The sequence below is a fragment of the Chrysemys picta genome, chromosome 12 (assembly GCF_011386835.1).
Source record: "Chrysemys picta bellii isolate R12L10 chromosome 12, ASM1138683v2, whole genome shotgun sequence".
Lineage (NCBI taxonomy): Eukaryota > Metazoa > Chordata > Testudines > Emydidae > Chrysemys > Chrysemys picta.
In genome coordinates, this window is record NC_088802.1 from 31,911,283 (window position 1) to 31,929,523 (window position 18,241).

Here is an 18,241-nt window from a genome sequence, read left to right on the forward strand (position 1 = left end):
ATGTTCTATTGTATTTATCAGCATGGAATACACTATAGTATGTTTATTCCTTTGGCTAGTTAACTTGAGAAACTTGGAGCATTGGATCAAAAGTCTATTCCTCATTATCGCTCATTTTACCAAATCCTGGAATTTTCAGCTGCTTGATCAACTGCTCGAATGGAATGGTCAGTATCCAGGTGACTAGTCTGACAGAGTCTCCTTGGCTTTCACAAATGCCTATCTGATATAATGCCTCCATAACACTGGAGGGTTGTGGTGTGAGCGACCTTTTGATTAATGTGACTTTAAAGCAGGAAGCCCAGTCTCCGGGCATAGCTTATAACCAAGGAAGTGTTAATCAGCAGATGAACGCATGAGAAACACTGGAGACTTTTGCAATTGGTTTAAGGTAAACACTATTATTTACTAGGAATAAAGTGTAGAAAATACACATATGTTTTCTATTAAATCAATGTTAACAAAATTTGCAACAGATAATAGGAAGCACCTTAAAACAACTGTGGAATTCTGTAACTTCTGTCACAAACTATGGGCATCATCCTGCACTCCTTACACAGACAAGTTCATATTGAGGGCTATGGGAGCTCTCTGTGCCCGAGGACTCTGGGCTCAGGCACTTTGTCAAGAAACATTTGGTCTGGCAGCTTCTGGTTTCTTGAGTAATAGTCAATTTGCATTATATTTTATATTAAAAATGGCTCTTCAATGCCTTTTTTCAACTAGATGAAGTGATTATGCACTATTTGAAATAAGTTACAGTTTTCATTAAGATCAACAAGCTCTTCATAAACCTGCTAATACAAACAGGAGATTTAGTTTGATTTCTGTTCAACATGAGCAATACAAGTAAGACAGGTAGTGACCAGCAAGTGCATTGCTGCAGGGGAGGTAACATGCATAGCTTTGTGTACATGGGACTAGGAGTGCTCTAAAGAATCTTGGTTCTGCATGCTATACCAAGTCCTGCTACAAGCCTGATATATTTTTATGCACAATAGAAAATAGCCATGTAAATGAGAGTAATTAGAATGAATCAAATCTAAGACACATATTAAGCCTTAAGCTGCAGTTAAGACATATAGCTAATTAAAGTTGTGACCAAATGTATTTCTTTGTTGATTTAACATTCTCCCTCAACCCTGCATCCCCAACTAGAATCCTCCCTGGAATCACATTGTTGCTGTAGCCTATGTGCACCCCTCTCTTTCTATGTTTAATCAAGTGCTGCTGAAAAGAGAAAGTTACAAACTATTTAAAATGTGGAAAAATTGCTTCCCAATATTTTTGACAGAGAGAGACTGAGAACACACAGCATTGAATCATCAGGAAAATTGAAGATTTCCCCTGAACAGCATTGGGATTTTACTGCAGAGGACTTGAAAGACCTTGGAGAAATTGGACGAGGAGCTTATGGTTCTGTCAACAAAATGGTCCACAAACCAAGTGGGCAAATTATGGCAGTTAAAGTAGGTGATGCCCATAATTGTGTTTGTACTTCAGTTCATTAAGGATGGAACGTGATGGAGAATTAATGTTCATCCGTCTGTCACCGTCTACTGTTCTGTTCTGTTTATCTCCAGTATAAAGGGTACTTGTGCTGAAAACACTGTGTGTAATGGGCATATCTGTCAAGTGAATTGTGAAGGTCTTATATCTTGCTTGTGCACTTTAAAAAACTGCCTCTGCCTCTCAGGAAGCAACTGCTGCAAGGGATCGGATGGCTCTGGAGACTGGTAATGGGATATGAGGCCTTTCACCTGCTAATCACTGGTTCAAATCCAGCCTAGGTTGGTAGTAAGCACAAATTAACATCCAATGGCATCTTGGTGTCCTTTGTGAAATGAGTTAGTGACTAAAGACTGGTTCCAACTGGACATCTATCCATGCTGCAGCAATTGACAGCCTCACCAGAGAGGGCAGGAAATGAGTGGGTATGTGTTTAGAGAGCATACTGCTCTCTCACTCTCACCATGATGTGGAAGCACAGAGTGCCTCCTCTGCTGACCCAGTTCTGGAAACGTAGACGATATCAGCCTCCAGGGCTGTCCATTTAATACTTTATACCAGCACCAAACTCATGTTTTGTTTTGTTTTTTTTTAAATCTTGTTTTCCTAGCTCTTGCGTAACAAAATAATCTTTGTCTTTGCTTTAAAACTGCACGTGTTGGGGATTTTTGATTAGTCACTTGATGGTCCAGTTCGAGGTGAGATGGGCAGTGGATGTTGTTTCACTCTGGAAGTGATGAATTCTCTCTTCTTTGCTTTTGCTGTGTAACAGTTAATGATATCTGCCTCTTCAATCTAGTTACAGGTACAAAATAGTGACACATGCTCCACTGGCTTCACTGGAAGAGTAGAAGTGAGCTCTGAACCCAAACTACCTAGAAATACGTGTCACTCTCTTTAGTGGTCTCTCTCGCCAAACACTGTCTAAGTGGGTCTGGACATGTTAATTCCCAGTGGGTTCATGTACTGGTTGGAGCCAGTTTGGGGATGTGTTGCAACCTTCTTGCTAGCAGCCATTCTATATGATAGAGAGGCGGATAAGACCCTGTTGCCCAAGATTTGTGTATGTGCTGCCCCTGGGAACAACTAAAATGCTCTTGGAGTCTCCAGCATCACTCCTCTTTCCTCTTACTTCCCCCAGCAACGTGGCACCCTCCTTCCAGCAGACGGGTGTGATCAGTTACGCCTTTTGGAGTTGTTGGCATTGGCATAGCAGAATGATGCCCGGCACCTTTCCCGACTCAGGTACAGAGCTTGCTGCTGCTGCAGCACTCCCAGCCTCACCAAGCCCAGTGAGTGGGAGATGGAAGGAGCCACTGGAGAACGCTATGAGGCACTCCTTACCATTGGGCTCAGCTGGTGGGCTGTGCCACATTTCTCAAGGCAAGGAGCCTTGATGTTGAAGTTGTTTAGGATTAGCTTTCCCCACAAAGCTGATCGTGAGCTAGCTGCTGGGGCGTGCACTGGACATGGCTTTCTCTGATTTCTGTGACTGTTGCTCTTTGGGCAGTCCGGGAGGTGGGTCAGTCTCTTGACCCTATTGTCCCCCAGGGTCACCTGGTGCTCCGTGATGGGTCACCACTGGGTTATCCCTCCTCTCCTTCCTCGCACAGAGAGAGGCTCCTCTCTCTCTAGCTCACAGTGTGTCACCAGCAATTGACTCCGTTCCAACTCCCAGTGTCTTGCCTCTGCTTGAAGAAGCAGGCGGTGTGGTTCTCTAAGCCTCTCCACTTTCTGTCTGCTGGCAGGAGCTTTCCCCACTATATTTGGGTTTTTCTTCCTCTGCTTGGTGCCCCCCTTGGCAGGAAGCGGATTTTTGAGAACAGGAAACTGGTATTTAAAGAGAAAACATGGCAGTGCAGCAGGCCCAGCTAGGATTAAAGAACTCCTGCACATGCCCAGCCGCACAGTAGTGTGCTACTTTACAGCAGGGTGGCAGGAAGCAGAGAGTGAAATTCAGCAGCAGGAGCTGGCTTTGCAGACTCTCCAAGCCAGCTGTTCCTAGCTGCTTGGTGCTTCAGGCCAAGGTGAAGCATCGACTCCAACAGCAGTGATGTGGCAGACAAGCTTTCAGCTGTGCGGGCTGGTCATTCAGCAGCAGAACATAACATTTTGGAAGTAACAAGCCAGAGACCAGTGGCTGTTGTCTTCTGTTCTGACTGGGGTGAAATAAAGTTCCCAAGAATGTGTCTGTAAATGGTGGATTCTCTGTGACTTTAAGTCTTTAAACCATGATTTGAGGACTTCAATAACTCAGCCAGAGTTGAGTCGTCTATTACAGGAGTGGGTGGGTGGGCTGCAATGTGCAGTGGGTCAGACGAGATGATCATGATGGTCCCTTCTGACTTCAAAGACTGTGAGAGGCTGGTATTAGAGGGGCAGGAAAAATCCACGGTGCAGGACCCAGTCCCCCCATCCCTTTCAGGCTGACATGGTAACCAGGTATTTTTGCCCCACTTGTTCCAGGAAGGGCCATAGCCAGTTCTGATTATGGTAGCTATCTTGAACCCCCGTCCCCTCAGTGGATCTCTCTGACCTCCAGGCCAGGTCTGACTCCTACAGGCTAGAAACAAACCACAATTTTTAAAAAATGAACGAACAAACCGAGTTTCCCTACTCCAGTGATTCAGCTTCCCCATATTTACTCCCTGTTCTCTTACATTTGGGCACTATGGGGATTGGGCACTGAGCCTGTTCTCCTCTCAGCTTCCCTCAGATAGGTCATTTGTGCAGCATAGTCTTGCCTTCCATTTTCTACTTCTTTCACTGGCTTTTCCTCAGAGAGTCAGCGGAGTGGTGCAGCCCATACTACTAGCCTCCTGGTGCCTGTAAGCCCAGTGTTCCCCTGGTGTCTCAAGTTTAGCCTACCTCAGTCTTCCATTTTACCACTGCTTTCTCTGAGTCTTCTTTTTCGCAGGATGCAACAAAGTGGTCTAGCCCATACTGCTAGCACATCAGTGTCAGCAGAGCTCCTGTTTTCTGTTTGGCCTTCCTTAGGTAGCCATACCTGCTGCTGCCAGCCTGCATGTGCCAGTACCCACCAAAATAGCTAGTATCTGCAGGCAGAGGAACTATTAAGTTTTTCTTTTTTTAGTTTCCTTTCATGCTTGCTAGTTTGGCTTGGCCAACCATTTTATTGAGCCTGGAATCAGCTTTCATCTAAGTATTACTGCCGAGGCTGTCTAGTTGCTCACACCATCAGCCTGTCAGTTTCAATGGACAATCTAAAAGGCTGTGATCCTACACTAAAATGTCAGCATTAAGGGAGGATCGTGCACCATTTTGTTGCACAGCTGTAAAAACACTGCAGCAAGGCTTTAAAGCTCACAGAGCATTACTGCATGTGCAAAGGACTTCAGCATGAGTGCTCATGCCCAGCTCTGCTTCCCTCTCTTTCCCTTATGATCCTCTGCATGTATATGTTTAAAAGTAAATAAAAAATATAAATGTGTCTCTTCAAGGGGCATGGCAGAGCCTGGGACAGTAGCAAAGCAGTAGCTGCAGAAGCAGCAGTCTTTAAAACTGTGAGGCTGGGTAGCTTAGTACATTGGAGGGGAGCGGGGTGTTGTTCTACCATTTCTGAGGGGGTTAGTTCAAACCTTCACTATGATGCCTTTGTGTACCTTGATCAAAAGAAAAAAGTAGCACCCCAAGTGGGTAACTGGAAGAGGGGGTGAAGGGGAAAATAAGAGAAATACCATAACAAACAAAAACATGCACCTTGGGCTTCTCCATTTTTCCCTCTTAGAAGAGAGCTTTCTAGAATCAGGAAACCAATTATCTTCTGCACCACTGAGGGAGCCCTGGTAGGCTGCAGTCAATTCCAGGTCAGTGGTTGTCCCAGGAAGCTCATCAGAACAAATTCCTAGAGTTGCAAGCCGTTAGGAAGGTGAGCTCTCTATCCATAAGCCTCCCTCTTGATTTGTCTAGCACAGTGGTCTCCAAAGTGGGGTGTGTGCACCATAGGGCAAGAGGATCATTGGGGGTGTGCAGCAGGAGAAGTGCCTTTTTTTTTTCTTCGGCAGTTTGGGCGGGAATCCGAGCTGCTTTTTTCTTTTTTTTTGGCTTTGGCAAAAATGGTAGAGCCGGCATAGCGGGGGTGCATGCTCAAAATTTTTTTACTGATAGGGGTGCGCGATCAAAAAAGTTTGGAGCCCACTGGTCTAGCGTATCGTCCAGCCATTAGCTCATGTTATACCCTTTGGCGCTAGATTGAAGAACTCATTATTAAATATTTGTTCTCCATATAGGTACTTATAAACTAATCACGTCATCCCTTAATCTTCTCTTTGTTAAACTAAATGATTGAGTTCTTTGAGTGACTATAAGGCATGTTCTAATCCTTTCGTCAATCTCATGGCTCTTCTCTGAATCCCAATTCATCATCATCCTTGAATTGTGGACACCGGAATGGGACACAGTATTCTAGCAGAAGTCGCACCAGTGCCAAATACAGAGATAAAATAACCTCTTCACTTCTACTTGAGAATCCACTGTTTTTACATTCAAGGACTGCATTAGCCCTTTTCGCCACAGCATTGTATTAGCTGATTATCCACCAGGATTCCCCAAGTCTTTTTCAGTCTCTCAGCTTCCCAGGATAGAGTTCCCCAGCCTAGTAAGGGTAGCCTACATTCGTTGTTCCTAGATGTATGTATTTACATTTGGCTGTAATAAAATACATATATTGTTTGCTTGTGCCCAGTTTACCTAGTGATCCAAATCTCTCTGTATCGATGACCTGCCTTTTTCATTACTTACCATTCCCCCAATTTTTGTGTCATCTGCAAATTTTATCCTTGATGATTTTATGTTTTCTTTCATTTCTTAAAAAAAATGTTAAATTGCGTTGGGCCAAGAACCAGTCCTGCAGAACCCCACTAGAAACATACCTGTTGGATGATTATTTCCCATTTACAGTAACATTTTGAGGCTTATCAGTTAGCCAGTTTAAATCAATTTATTGTGTGTCATGTTAATTTTATATCTTTCTATTATTTTTATCAAAATGTCATGCGGTACCAAGTCAAATATTACATCAACATTATTATCTTTATCAACCAAACTTGTAAACCCATTGACTGGCATTAGTTATGTTGCCCTTCTTTAATTCTTTATTAATCAAGTACTGTATCAGCAGCTCCATGATCTTGTCTGGGATCAATTTCAGACTGACAGGCCTATAATTATCTATGTTATCACATAAGAACATAAGAACGGCCATACTGGGTCAGATCAAAGGTCCATTTAGCCTAGTATCCTGTCTTCCGACAGTGGCCAATGCCAGATGCCCCAGAGGGAATGAACAGAACAGGTAATCATCAAGTGATCCGTCCCCTGTCGCCCAGTCCTAGCTTCTGGCAAACAGAGTCTAGGGACACCATCCCTGCCCATCCTGGCTAATAGCCATTAATTTATCTAGTTCTTTTTTGAGCCCCGTTACACAACATCATAGAATCATAGAATATCAGGGTTGGAAGGGACCTCAGGAGGTCATCTAGTCCAACCCCCTGCTCAAAGCAGAACCAATCCCCAACTAAATCATCCCAGCCAGGGCTTCGTCAAGCCTGACCTTAAAAACCTCTAAGGAAGGAGATTCCACCACTTCCCTAGGTAACCCATTCCAGTGCTTCACCACCCTCCTATTGAAAAAGTTTTTCCTAATAACCAACCTAAACCTCCCCCACTGCAGCTTGAGACCATTATTGTTAGGGGGCTTATTTCTTCACCCTCTCACTTCCCTGGTCCTTCTCGCATGAATAGAGAGCAACAATACCGAAGTCCGAAGGTGCAAACAATTCGATGTTTATTGGGGTGAACTTCCAGCAAGCAATGATTCAAGTTTCCTTCCTCCGTGTTCCCCTTCCCAGCTCTGACACCACAGAGCTTTGCCTGTGTCCCTGTTCCCATTCCCTCCCACCTTAGCAAAACATGGTTCCAGTTCCTCCACCCCCATTCCCTGTTCCCATTTCCCCCTTACTTCCTGATTGACTGCAGACTATATAGTAAAACTTGAGTTCTGTTTAGCTATACCTTAACCAATCATTTTACTGAAATTTAACTAACAAATCCTAACATATTGTAAAATGATTATTTAACCAATTATATCCCACCATCTTAATTGGTTTACACCCAACAAAATTAATTATACAGCAGACAGAAACAATTACAGAACCAGACAGAGATTATACAGACAAACAATAGGGATGTGGAGACTACTGTGATAGAACAATACAGAAATGAGGATTTCACACCCCAGCTATTGATAAGTGAGTTCTTGCCAGACAGGATGCTATCAAACTAAGTTTTCTTTTCCATCTTCTAGGCTCTTCCCTTTCTCTGGAGGTGATAGGAATATCAGGACAGGATTGTATTCCTAACAGCCCAATAGCACCTTATTTCCATGTGACTAGTTTGGAATGTGAGGATGAGCCAGTTTATGGCTGCCCCTGCTGCTTAGCCAAAGAACAAAGCCTCAGACTGTCACAGTAAGAGAAGGCCCTTACACAGACAGACAGTGATTTTGATTCTTTCTTTTATACCTCTATAACTAGCTAAGTGATAAGAATACACCTAAATTCTTAAAGTATAGGCCTTTTCAGACAAGCCTGAATATCTATAGCCTAACACTCCACCCCTTTTCATCCTCTGGCGTTGTGTAAAGAAATACTTCCTTTTTAAAATATTGGCACAACATTACATTTCTTTCAGTCTTCTGGAACTTCTGGAATTTTTCTGGTGTTCCAAGACTTATTTAAAATCAAAACTAACTGTCAGCAAGGTCCTCATGCAGCTCTTTTACAACTCTTGGATGCAAGTTATCTGGGCCTGCTGATTTAAAAATGTTTAACTTTAGTATCTGCTGTTTAACATCCTCCTGAGATATTGGTGGAATGAAAAGAGTGTTTATCATGTGATCTGGCTACATCATCTGTTTCCCCCCCCCAATACAGAACAGAAATATTTATTGAACACTTCTGCCTTTTCTTCATTATTATTGATAATTCTAGTAATGAACCTATACTATTGTCAGGTTTCAGAGTAGCAGCCGTGTTAGTCTGTATCCGCAAAAAGAAGAACAGGAGGACTTGTGGCACCTTAGAGACTAACAAATTTATTAGAGCATAAGCTTTCGTGGACTACAGCCCACTTCTGCATCCGAAGAAGTGGGCTGTAGTCCACGAAAGCTTATGCTCTAATAAATTTGTTAGTCTCTAAGGTGCCACAAGTCCTCCTGTTCTTCTTTATACTATTGTCAGGATTCTTTTTTTTTTTCTAATGTACTTTAAAAATGCCTTCTTATTGTCCTTAACTCTGCTGGCCAGAGATTTGCACTTGCTTCCCTTAACAATTTTCCACAGTTCCTATCATCTGATTTATAGTTATTATTCATTTCCCCATTATTCCATTTGTTACATATTATTTTTTTATGTTTTTTTAAGCAGTAAGAACCTTCTTCCTCAATTGTGAAATTGTGGCTTTTGGGTACTTAGTAAGGTGTTCTTAATTCCCGAACATCATTCACATTTTTCTAATTAAATTTTTCCTCCCAGCTGATTTGGCTCACAATTGTTTTCAGCATTGTGAAACTGGCTTTTTAAAGCATCAAGGGTATATATCACTCATCTGGACTTTATTCTGATTGCACATTATAAATATGATCAAATCATGAGGTCTTGTATCTAAGTTACCGTTAATTTTTAGTTCTGTGATCAGTTCCTCTTTACCTGTCAAGATGAGGTCTAATATAGAATTCCCCCATGTTGGATACAACAGTTTTTGAGTTAGGAAACTGTCATCTAAATTTAGAAATTCTAAGAGTGTTTTAATATTGGCAGCATGAGACATCCAGCATATGTCACTCAAAATCTCGCTGCTTTTTTCTTACCCATTATAGATAAGTTCATCAGGAGCCAGTCATCCTGTTCCCTTGTGTGATTTTGGGTCTGTAACAAAGACCAACTAGTACTCCATTTTGTGTTTTATCTGTTAGTACATTGCTCATTTTCATCATCTGAGTCAGATGCCACCAGCAGAAGGTTGATTTTCCTTTTTGGTGGTTCAGGTTCTGTAGTTTCCGCATCCGAGTGTTGCACTTTTAAGACTTCTGACAGCATGCTCCACACTTCGTCCTTCTCAGATTTTGGAAGGCACTTCAGATTCTTAAACCTTGGGTCGAGTGCTGTAACTATCTTTAGAAATCTCACATTAGTACCTACTTTGCGTTTTGTCAACTCTGCAGTGAAAGTGTTAAAATGAACAACACATGCTGGATTGTCATCTGAGACTGCTATAACATGAAATATATGGCAGAATGTGGGTAAAACAGCAGGAAACATACAATTCTCCTCCATGGAGTTCAGTCAAAAATTTAATTAATGTATTATTTTAACGAGCATCGTCAGCATGGAAGCATCTCCTCTGGAATGGTGGCTGAAGCATGAAGGGGCATATGAATGTTTAACATATCTGGCATGTAAATACCTTGCAATGCCAGCTACAAAAATGCCATGCGAATGCCTGTTCTCACTTTCAGGTGACATTGTAAATAAGAAGTGGGCAGCATTATCTCCCATAAATGTAAACAAACGTAGATTGGCTGAACAAGCAGTAGAACTGAGTGGACTTGTGGGCTCTAAAGTTTTACATTGTTTTGTTTTTGAATGCAGTTATGTAACAAAAAATATACATTTGTAAGTTGCACTTTCATGATAAAGAGATTGCACTACAATACTTGAATGAGGTGAATTGAAAAATACTATTTCTTTTGTTTATCATTTTTACAGTGCAAATATTTGTAAAAAAAATAATATAAAGTGAGCACTGTACACTTTGTATTCTGTGTTGTAATTGAAATCAATATATTTGAAAATGTAGAAAAAAATTCAAAACTATTTAATAAATTTCAATTGGTATTCTATTGTTTAACAATGCGGTTAAAACTGTGATGAATCGCAATTAAATTTTTTGTGTTAATCAAGTAAGTTAACTGCGATTAATTGACAGCCCTAGTAATATTTAGACCAATCCTGATTGTTTTTTGTCTAACCTGTTCTTAAAAAGCTCCAGTGATGGAGATTCCACAACTTCCTGTGGCAATTTGTTCGAGTGTTTAACTACCCTGACATCTTTCCTAATGTCCAGCCTAAACCTCCCTTGCTGCAGTTTAAGCCCATTGCTTCTTGTCTTATCCTCAGAGGTTAATTAGAACAATTTTTTCTCCCTCTGACTTGTAAAAAACTTTTATGTATTTGAAAACTCTTATCATGTCCCCGCTCAGTCTTCTCTTCTCCAGACTAAACAAACTAAGTTTTTTCAATCTCTCCTCATAGGTCTTGTTTTCTAGACCTTTAATCATTTTTGTTACTCTTCTCTGGACTTTATCCAATTTGTTCACATCTTTCCTGAAATGTGACTCCCAGAACTGGAGACAATACTCCAGTTGAGGCCTAATCAGCGTGGAGTAGAGCGGAAGAATTACTTCTCATGTCTTGCTTACGACACTCCTAATACATCCCAGAATAATGTTCACTTTTTTTGCAACAGTGTTACACTGTTGGCTCATATTTAGCTTGTGATCCAGTATGACCCCCAGATCCCTTTCCACAGTACTCCTTCCTAGCCAGTCATTTCCCATTTTGTATGTGCGCAATTGATTGTTCCTTCGTAAGTGGCGTACTTTGCATTTGTCCGTATTGAATTTCATCCTATTTACTTCAGACCATTTCTCCAGTTTTCCCAGATCATTTTGAATTTTAATCCTATCTTCCAAAGTACTTGCAATCCCTCCCAGCTTGGTATCGTGCACAAACTTTATAAGTGTGCTCTCTATGCCATTATCTAATTCACTGATGAAGATACTGAACAGAACCGGACCCAGGATCAATCCCTGCAGGACCCCACTCGTTATGCCCTTCCAGCTTGATTGCGAACCACTGATAGCTACTCTCTGGGAATGATTTTCCAACCAGTTATTCATCCACTTTATCGTAGCTTTATCTGGACTAAATTTCTCTAGTTTCTTTATGAGAAGGTCATGTGAGACAGTATCAAAAGCCCCACTAAAGTCAAGATATACCAGGCCTACTGCTTCCCCTCTATCCACAAGGCTTGTATTGGATTTATTTGTTCCTTGCTCTCTATTACTCTTGATCTTTGGAAGATTTTCTCCAGGGGAGAGGCTGCAGCATGTTGTACTTGTGGTCTGCGTGTTAGTTGGCAGAGTTTTTGTACAGCCTTCACATGCTGTTGGGGAGCTGCTGCTGGTCACTCAAGATTCTGCAGCTTATTCCAACAGTTCCTTTTGTTCTTGTTACATTGCTAAATGTTTGCTCCTTAGACAGTTAATCAGGGTCACTGGGCTGTGGTGGAATGTCCCTGGTGCACTTTGGCTAAACAATACCATCTCTTTCTGGCCAGACCCCACTCATAGCCTTCAGCGGTGCTGGATGCTTTTCCCCTATTTGGATCACCTATCTTCAGTCTCCAGCACTTTTGTATGGGACCTCTTCCTAGTCCAACAATCACGTCTTCCTCAGCACTCCTCAAAGTGCATTAGTTGAGGATATCATGCTGTCTTCTTGGGTTTTCTTGTAATTCTTGTGTCTGTTTGAAACAGTTCTCCAGTATAACTGAAACTCTTTCTCTTCTCTGAGCCCTGCTGTCTGTCTCCTCCTCCTCCATTCCAGGTGAGAATGTACTTGGAAAAGACTGAACGGGGTGGTTTCTTGGTCTTGACATTCATTTCAGTTTATTGTTATAATAGCATCTTCAATATAAACTATATTCTCAAGTGCTTTACAGTGGTAAGTGATAAATAACAGCAGAGGCGGTAATGGCAAGGGAGAGAAGAGATGTTTTGAACTGAAGTTTGAAGTGCAGTGGAGGGCCAGAGGCAGAGAGATATAGGGATGGCAGGAGCTGTAGAGGAGGAGGCTGTTGCACTAGCCTTGATGAGATTGTGCAGGGGAAGAGGGAGAGGCCAGTACTAGATGACTAAAGAGAACACTGTGTATCTGGGGAGAATCCAGAAAAGGTCTTAAAAACAAGAAAGGTAATTTTAGGCTGAATCCTGAAACGAAAGGAAGTCAGTGCTATTGAATGTGATGGGGTGGCACAGCTGAACTTCTTTCTAGGTGTGGGAGAGCTGATCACAGCATTCTGTTTGTGCTGCAGCTAGGAGAGATTAGGGACCATTGAGAAGAGTGTTCTAGTATTGAAAGGAGATGGGCGCTATGGATGAGGGTTCAGCAAATGTGGAGTAGAGGTACATTTGTTGAAGGAAGATGAGGGGCAGAGGAGGTGGCCTCTGAGTCGAGGGAGATGCCAAGGTTTCAAACTGGAGAAAAGCTAATTTACGAGTCCCCACTGTTCATCTGCTTTGTAGAGTGTTCCAGATGGAGATGACTAGCGGTGTGGCAGTGTTCTATGTGAATAGCTTTCTGAACTGGGAGCTGCCCAGACAAAGAGCTCAGTACATTCAGTGTTCTTGAAAGGTGCGAGGCTCATGGTCTTGGCTGCTAATGTCCTCTGTCCATACATAGCTAAAAGCAAAAGCAGCAGTAGTGCAAGCTTCTTGAGACCCCAACTACCTGACAGTCTGCCTCCCCACACCCCCGCCTTGAGGGAGATGTTAGGTTCTTTCAGCCCTTGGCATCTCTGCAGGGGCAGCATACTGTATATTGTAGTCATGTCCTCTGTGATGTGTATATTTGATGAGGCATGGAACAGACTCACCAAACTCATTTCACATACACCACTGAACTGCTGTCAGATAGATTTGAACCAGTGACCTAGACATGAAAATGTCTGTAGCTGCATTACTAATCCCCCGAGCCATCCACTCTCTGTGCCTACAGTAGCTGTATTTCACCCATTTGGCTGCATTGGAGGGGTGTGTGGACTGATTCCTGTGTATGCTGTGCAAGTAGCTTGCCAATTTTCCAGAGTGCTGTAGGATCCGTTGGGAAAGGAAGGAATTATTGTTCTAAGCTAAAACATAAGTTACTAGAAAATTAAGGCTGCATGGTGAAGCACTCAGAATATCAGGAAATGTCAAAGGTAAAAACAATTGTGCAACAGCTACTCTACCCCCTGAGTATGTATCATTACGAGGCAGTCTGCAATTACATGATCATACATTATTTCTCAAATAGTGCAGTACAAGAGCCTGACCCTGAAAACACTCTACAACCATCTGTAGTGCTTATTAATGAGTTGTCTCACTGATGTCCATGTTTCTACACTCAGTTGTGAGCACTATGCTCAGTAGAGTTGGTAGGATGATGCCCTAGTGTCACAGTTTTTTCTACAAGTTTTGGCAAGAACTGGTTTATAATGATAAATTTGTCTCTTTTCCTCCCCTTCCCCCATCTCAAGCTGGAAAACAGTTAAACTGTTTTTGATGAAGCTTTTGAAAAACAAAAGTCTTCAGGCAGAAACTGAGCATGGAAAACTTTATCCTGAAACACAAGTGTTGGAAAGCTATAATAGAATGCAAACCCTTATGTATCTTTAACTTTAGAGGCCACTACCAGACAAAAAATGGTTTGGTCTTTTAGCCTGCCTAGCACGGACAGTATAAATCATGGCATGAAATGGCCAACTGGTCTGAAAGACCTGTGGGCACGCTGTGATGGATGCACAGTGTAGGGAGTGCCTTCATCTTAATTTCCTTCCTTTAGTAAATTAAAATATAATATTTGAGGGTTACATTTCAAAGCAGTGCTCAGGTCCCAGCATCAGTGGGAGCTGTGGCTAACTCATTCACTGCACGTTGCTTTGAACATAAAACCCTGAATATTGTTTTGCTGTAGGTTTTAAAGAGATAAAGAAAATCTTTGATTACCCTTTGCTGCTTACTGATGCTCCACCTGATAACGCTGAGATTTGGAGTAAAATTTGGCCAGAGATTTCATAATCTGAACTAACTTGCTTTAGGTTTATATTAATTGCAATTTTTTTCTCATTTAAAAACATGGTCTAATTCTTTAAAGCATGTTGCTTTCATGTCTTTGAGACTCCATGCCCCACCCTGGGACTGGGGTCCTGGCAGGTTTCTCTTGAACTGGCTGAGGATGATGTAATAGTAGCATGTTAGTGATAAAACATCTGCCATTCCTTACTCTTTCAGAGAATTCGGTCAACGGTGGATGAAAAGGAACAGAAACAGCTTCTAATGGACTTGGATGTAGTGATGCGAAGTAGTGACTGCCCCTATATTGTTCAGTTTTATGGAGCACTCTTCAGAGAGGTGGGCATTCAGGGTTTGTTTCATTTATACCAGAGGTTTTATTTTAATTTAAAATTTAATTTGCAGCAGCCTTCAGTTTATTATAAGAGAAAGGAGTTAATTTACTGGGGGATTTTTGAGTCGCAGGTTGTCATCAAACCCATTACTAGAAGGGAAGAGACTCTGGGATCTGATTGCTGCTATGTATATATTTTGGTGTTCATTTATATGATCCCTGTCATGATTATTGCTGCTTTCCTGCCATGCTCTCTCATGCGCACATCTGGGATTTGGGGGCGTTTCAGTGGTTTGACTGTCTGGACAGGTGTGGCACTCAGATATCTGACACATTTCACACATCTGATTTATAGATGTGCTGTACACAGACTCTCAAAGGTTGTGCGCTTTGCACGCTGCCTTGTGCTGGGGAGGGCTGGAGCTGTAAAGCCCCAGGAGTCGCTGCAGCAGGGGAGAAGGGGTGTGGTGCTTAGGAGGCACAATCCTTCCCAGAGCTGCTTGGCATGCATGCTGCACAATGGACATGCCAGACCCTCTCAACCAAGGCACTTCTTTTGGAGTGATTTGCACCTGAGGACACTAGTAGGGAGTCAGTCCTAAACTGCCCTGAGCCCAAGGCCTGTCATTACCTTTGGCCCTGTCACAGGGCTTGTCTGTCCTGGGAGATTACATTGTGTAGAACATCCTGCTGGGTAACCAGGAGTTAGCACTTGGTGTAGATAAGGACTGCCCTCAGCTGGCTAGGGTTAACCTGAGCATGGGCCCTAGTGCTACCCACCACATGGCGATGAGATGTTAATGCTACATGTCCTGACTATGCTGAGTGTTTACCACCATATAAGTTAACGTGTTTTCAGGCGATGTAATTTCTGGGTGTAGACAAGGACAAAGAAAGTGTAGCAGGGAGGGATTGTCTCTCTGCTCCATCCCCTGCACCCACAAGGGCGAAGCAAATCCAATCTTTAGTGATCAATAAAAACAATGGGGAAAGAGGCCCACTGCATGGGTGTGCACAGAGAACCTGTCCCTTCATTCTGTGTAGGCACAAACTGGGGGGATGGTCTACTGGAACTAGCACAACTGCCAGAACTCAAATGACAAGCCAGAGTCAATTGTAACTTCACAGTCTAGCCCATACAATTGGCATGGCGGGGATCAGATTGTGACTGTGAGCATCACGGTCTGGTTCCTGTCTTCCCCTTTCTCCAGATGGAAATGGTTCATGCCAGCCCTTTGCTGATACAGATTATTTCTCCCTTTGCACTGGCTCTGATAGTTCACATGATATGGTGGGGTGAGGGAGGAGGCAGAGACATAGGTCCAACCTTGCTCCACCACTGCCTTCCCACTCCCTGCATGTCTGCACTGGAGGGAGGGTAGCAACTCATGAGCAGCCTGTGCAGACAAGTAGAGGTTCATAACTGAGCTCTGAAAGATGAAGGTTGGTCTTGTAGGGTAAGTGGCTTACAACGGGAAAGACTCCACTTCAATTCCTGGCTTTCCAGACTCCCTGTCTGACCTCTGGCATGTCACTTGTTTCCCTGTGCCTTAATTCCCTATCTGTACAACCAGGCTAATAATCCTTCCTTTCTCCTGTCCTCTGTCTGTCTTGTAATCCTTTAAGGGTAGGGATTCTCTTAGTGTGTGTGTGGTACAAGCCCTAGCACGATGGGGCCTCGATCTTGGTTGAAAGCTTCTAGATGCCACTATAAAACAAATAATTATCAATAATTCTGATAAATTGGTTTGAACAAAATCCCTAGACAGGAACCTCTCTTGCCAGTTGCTGCTGAGTTACAGATTTATTGTTTTATGTCTCTGGCACCTCTCCACAGCTCTAGGAACACCACAAAATGAAAACACACAGCAGCAGTATGTTTTGATTTAAATTTCCACATAGAAAAATACCACTCTACAGACTTAGTTACTCGCTCTGCCATATCATGAGCCCCCTACTGCATCATCCCCCCACCAGGCTCCTGCCTGTCCAGCTGCAGACCCCAGTGTCAGTAAATGTAGACAGCATGCCTAGTAGGCTGTCGACCTGGGATCTACCTTTGCCATCACCCCGTCCAGCCAAGATAGTTACAATAGAACTGAAAGTAAACTAATAGAACTGAGATTAAATAGCACATTTTACAATTGGTGAGTAACATCAGCCAGAATTGCCCCACCACATCCACCCTGCCAACCATTCATAGAGATTGAAGGGAAAAGTCTTCCCATAACCTCGCTCAGCCTTGCCATATCCCTCACAGACTGCAGGGGTGTTCCTCCTCACTCCCCGCCCCGCCCCACCATATCCCTCACACACACACACTCCCACCATATCTCTCACACACAGCAGGGGTGTTCCTCCTCACTCCCCCCCTGCCATATCCCTCACACACAACAGGGGTGTTCTACCTCACACACACCCGTCATACCCCTCACACACAGCAGGAGTGTTCCACCTCCTCACATACACACACATCATAACCCTCACACACAGCAGGGTTGTTCCACCTACGTAATCATCACTAGCATTCATTCTAGACTACTTACTATACCTGAAAGAACAGGGACTATCCGCATTATCTCTTAGGGTCCACCTGGCTGCAATCTCAGTGTTTCACCTGTGAGTGAACAGCCGTTCCGTGTTCTCAAACACCATCTGTAGTTGTTTTCTCAAAGGACTTGGCAGCCACTCTAGAATCAAATCTGCTAGGGAATCAAAATGTGCTGGTGGACTTCCTCAGCAGACACTTCACTAAGGATCATGAGTGGTAAACAGTACTTTTGCTCTATGGGGAACCCCCACAATGGGCCTGTTCACTTCTCAAATGAACAGAAAGTGCAATATATAGTACTCCAGAGGAGCCCTAAGACATAACTGACAGGCTAATGCTCTACTTCTTCAGTGGTCAGACCATCTGAACTATGCCTTCCTCGCTTACTGCTCCTATCTCAAGTCTTGGGGAAAATTTGTCAGGACAAGGCACAAGTCATCCTCAATGTCTACAATTGACTCATCTCTTTATAGGCATTGCCTGACCCCTTCCCAATTGAGTTTAATAATCAAACAGGGCTGCCTGGCCTTAGGCCCCCTGGTCCTTGAAGGCATGGACCACCCTGTTACATCTTGAAGCTTACCTAACTAGTATTGCATCACCACATCATAACAACCACTCTCAGAAGCAGATTTCTGGTAGAAGAGGGCTCCTTAATCTAGCAGACAAAGGAAGCATGAGATCCAGTGGCTGAAAGCTGAAGCTAGATAAATTTAGACTGGAAAAAAGCACAAAATTATAAGTCAGGGTAATTAACCATTGGACCCATTGAACCATTGGAATAGCATACCAAGGGTTGTGGTGGATTCCCCATCATTTAAAAGGCTTTAACATTGGATGTCTTAGGATATGCTCTAGCTAACTAGAAGTTACAGGCTTAATGCAGGAATTACTGGGCAAAGCTTCTGGCCTGTTTATGCAGGAGATAATCATA

General features: G+C 43.0%; 1 protein-coding gene across 23 annotated transcripts in view; it reads left to right on the forward strand.

Annotated features, from left to right (window-relative positions):
- MAP2K4 (mitogen-activated protein kinase kinase 4) overlaps positions 1–18,241 on the forward strand; it is a 169,574-nt gene that overhangs the window by 107,994 nt on the left and 43,339 nt on the right. For all 23 annotated transcript variants that reach the window (XM_065562686.1, XM_065562689.1, XM_005305120.4 and 20 more), the window contains 2 exons: positions 1,295–1,469; positions 14,642–14,761. In XM_065562686.1, the coding sequence (XP_065418758.1) occupies positions 1,295–1,469; positions 14,642–14,761 (295 nt within the window). The remainder of the gene's footprint in view (positions 1–1,294; positions 1,470–14,641; positions 14,762–18,241) is intronic.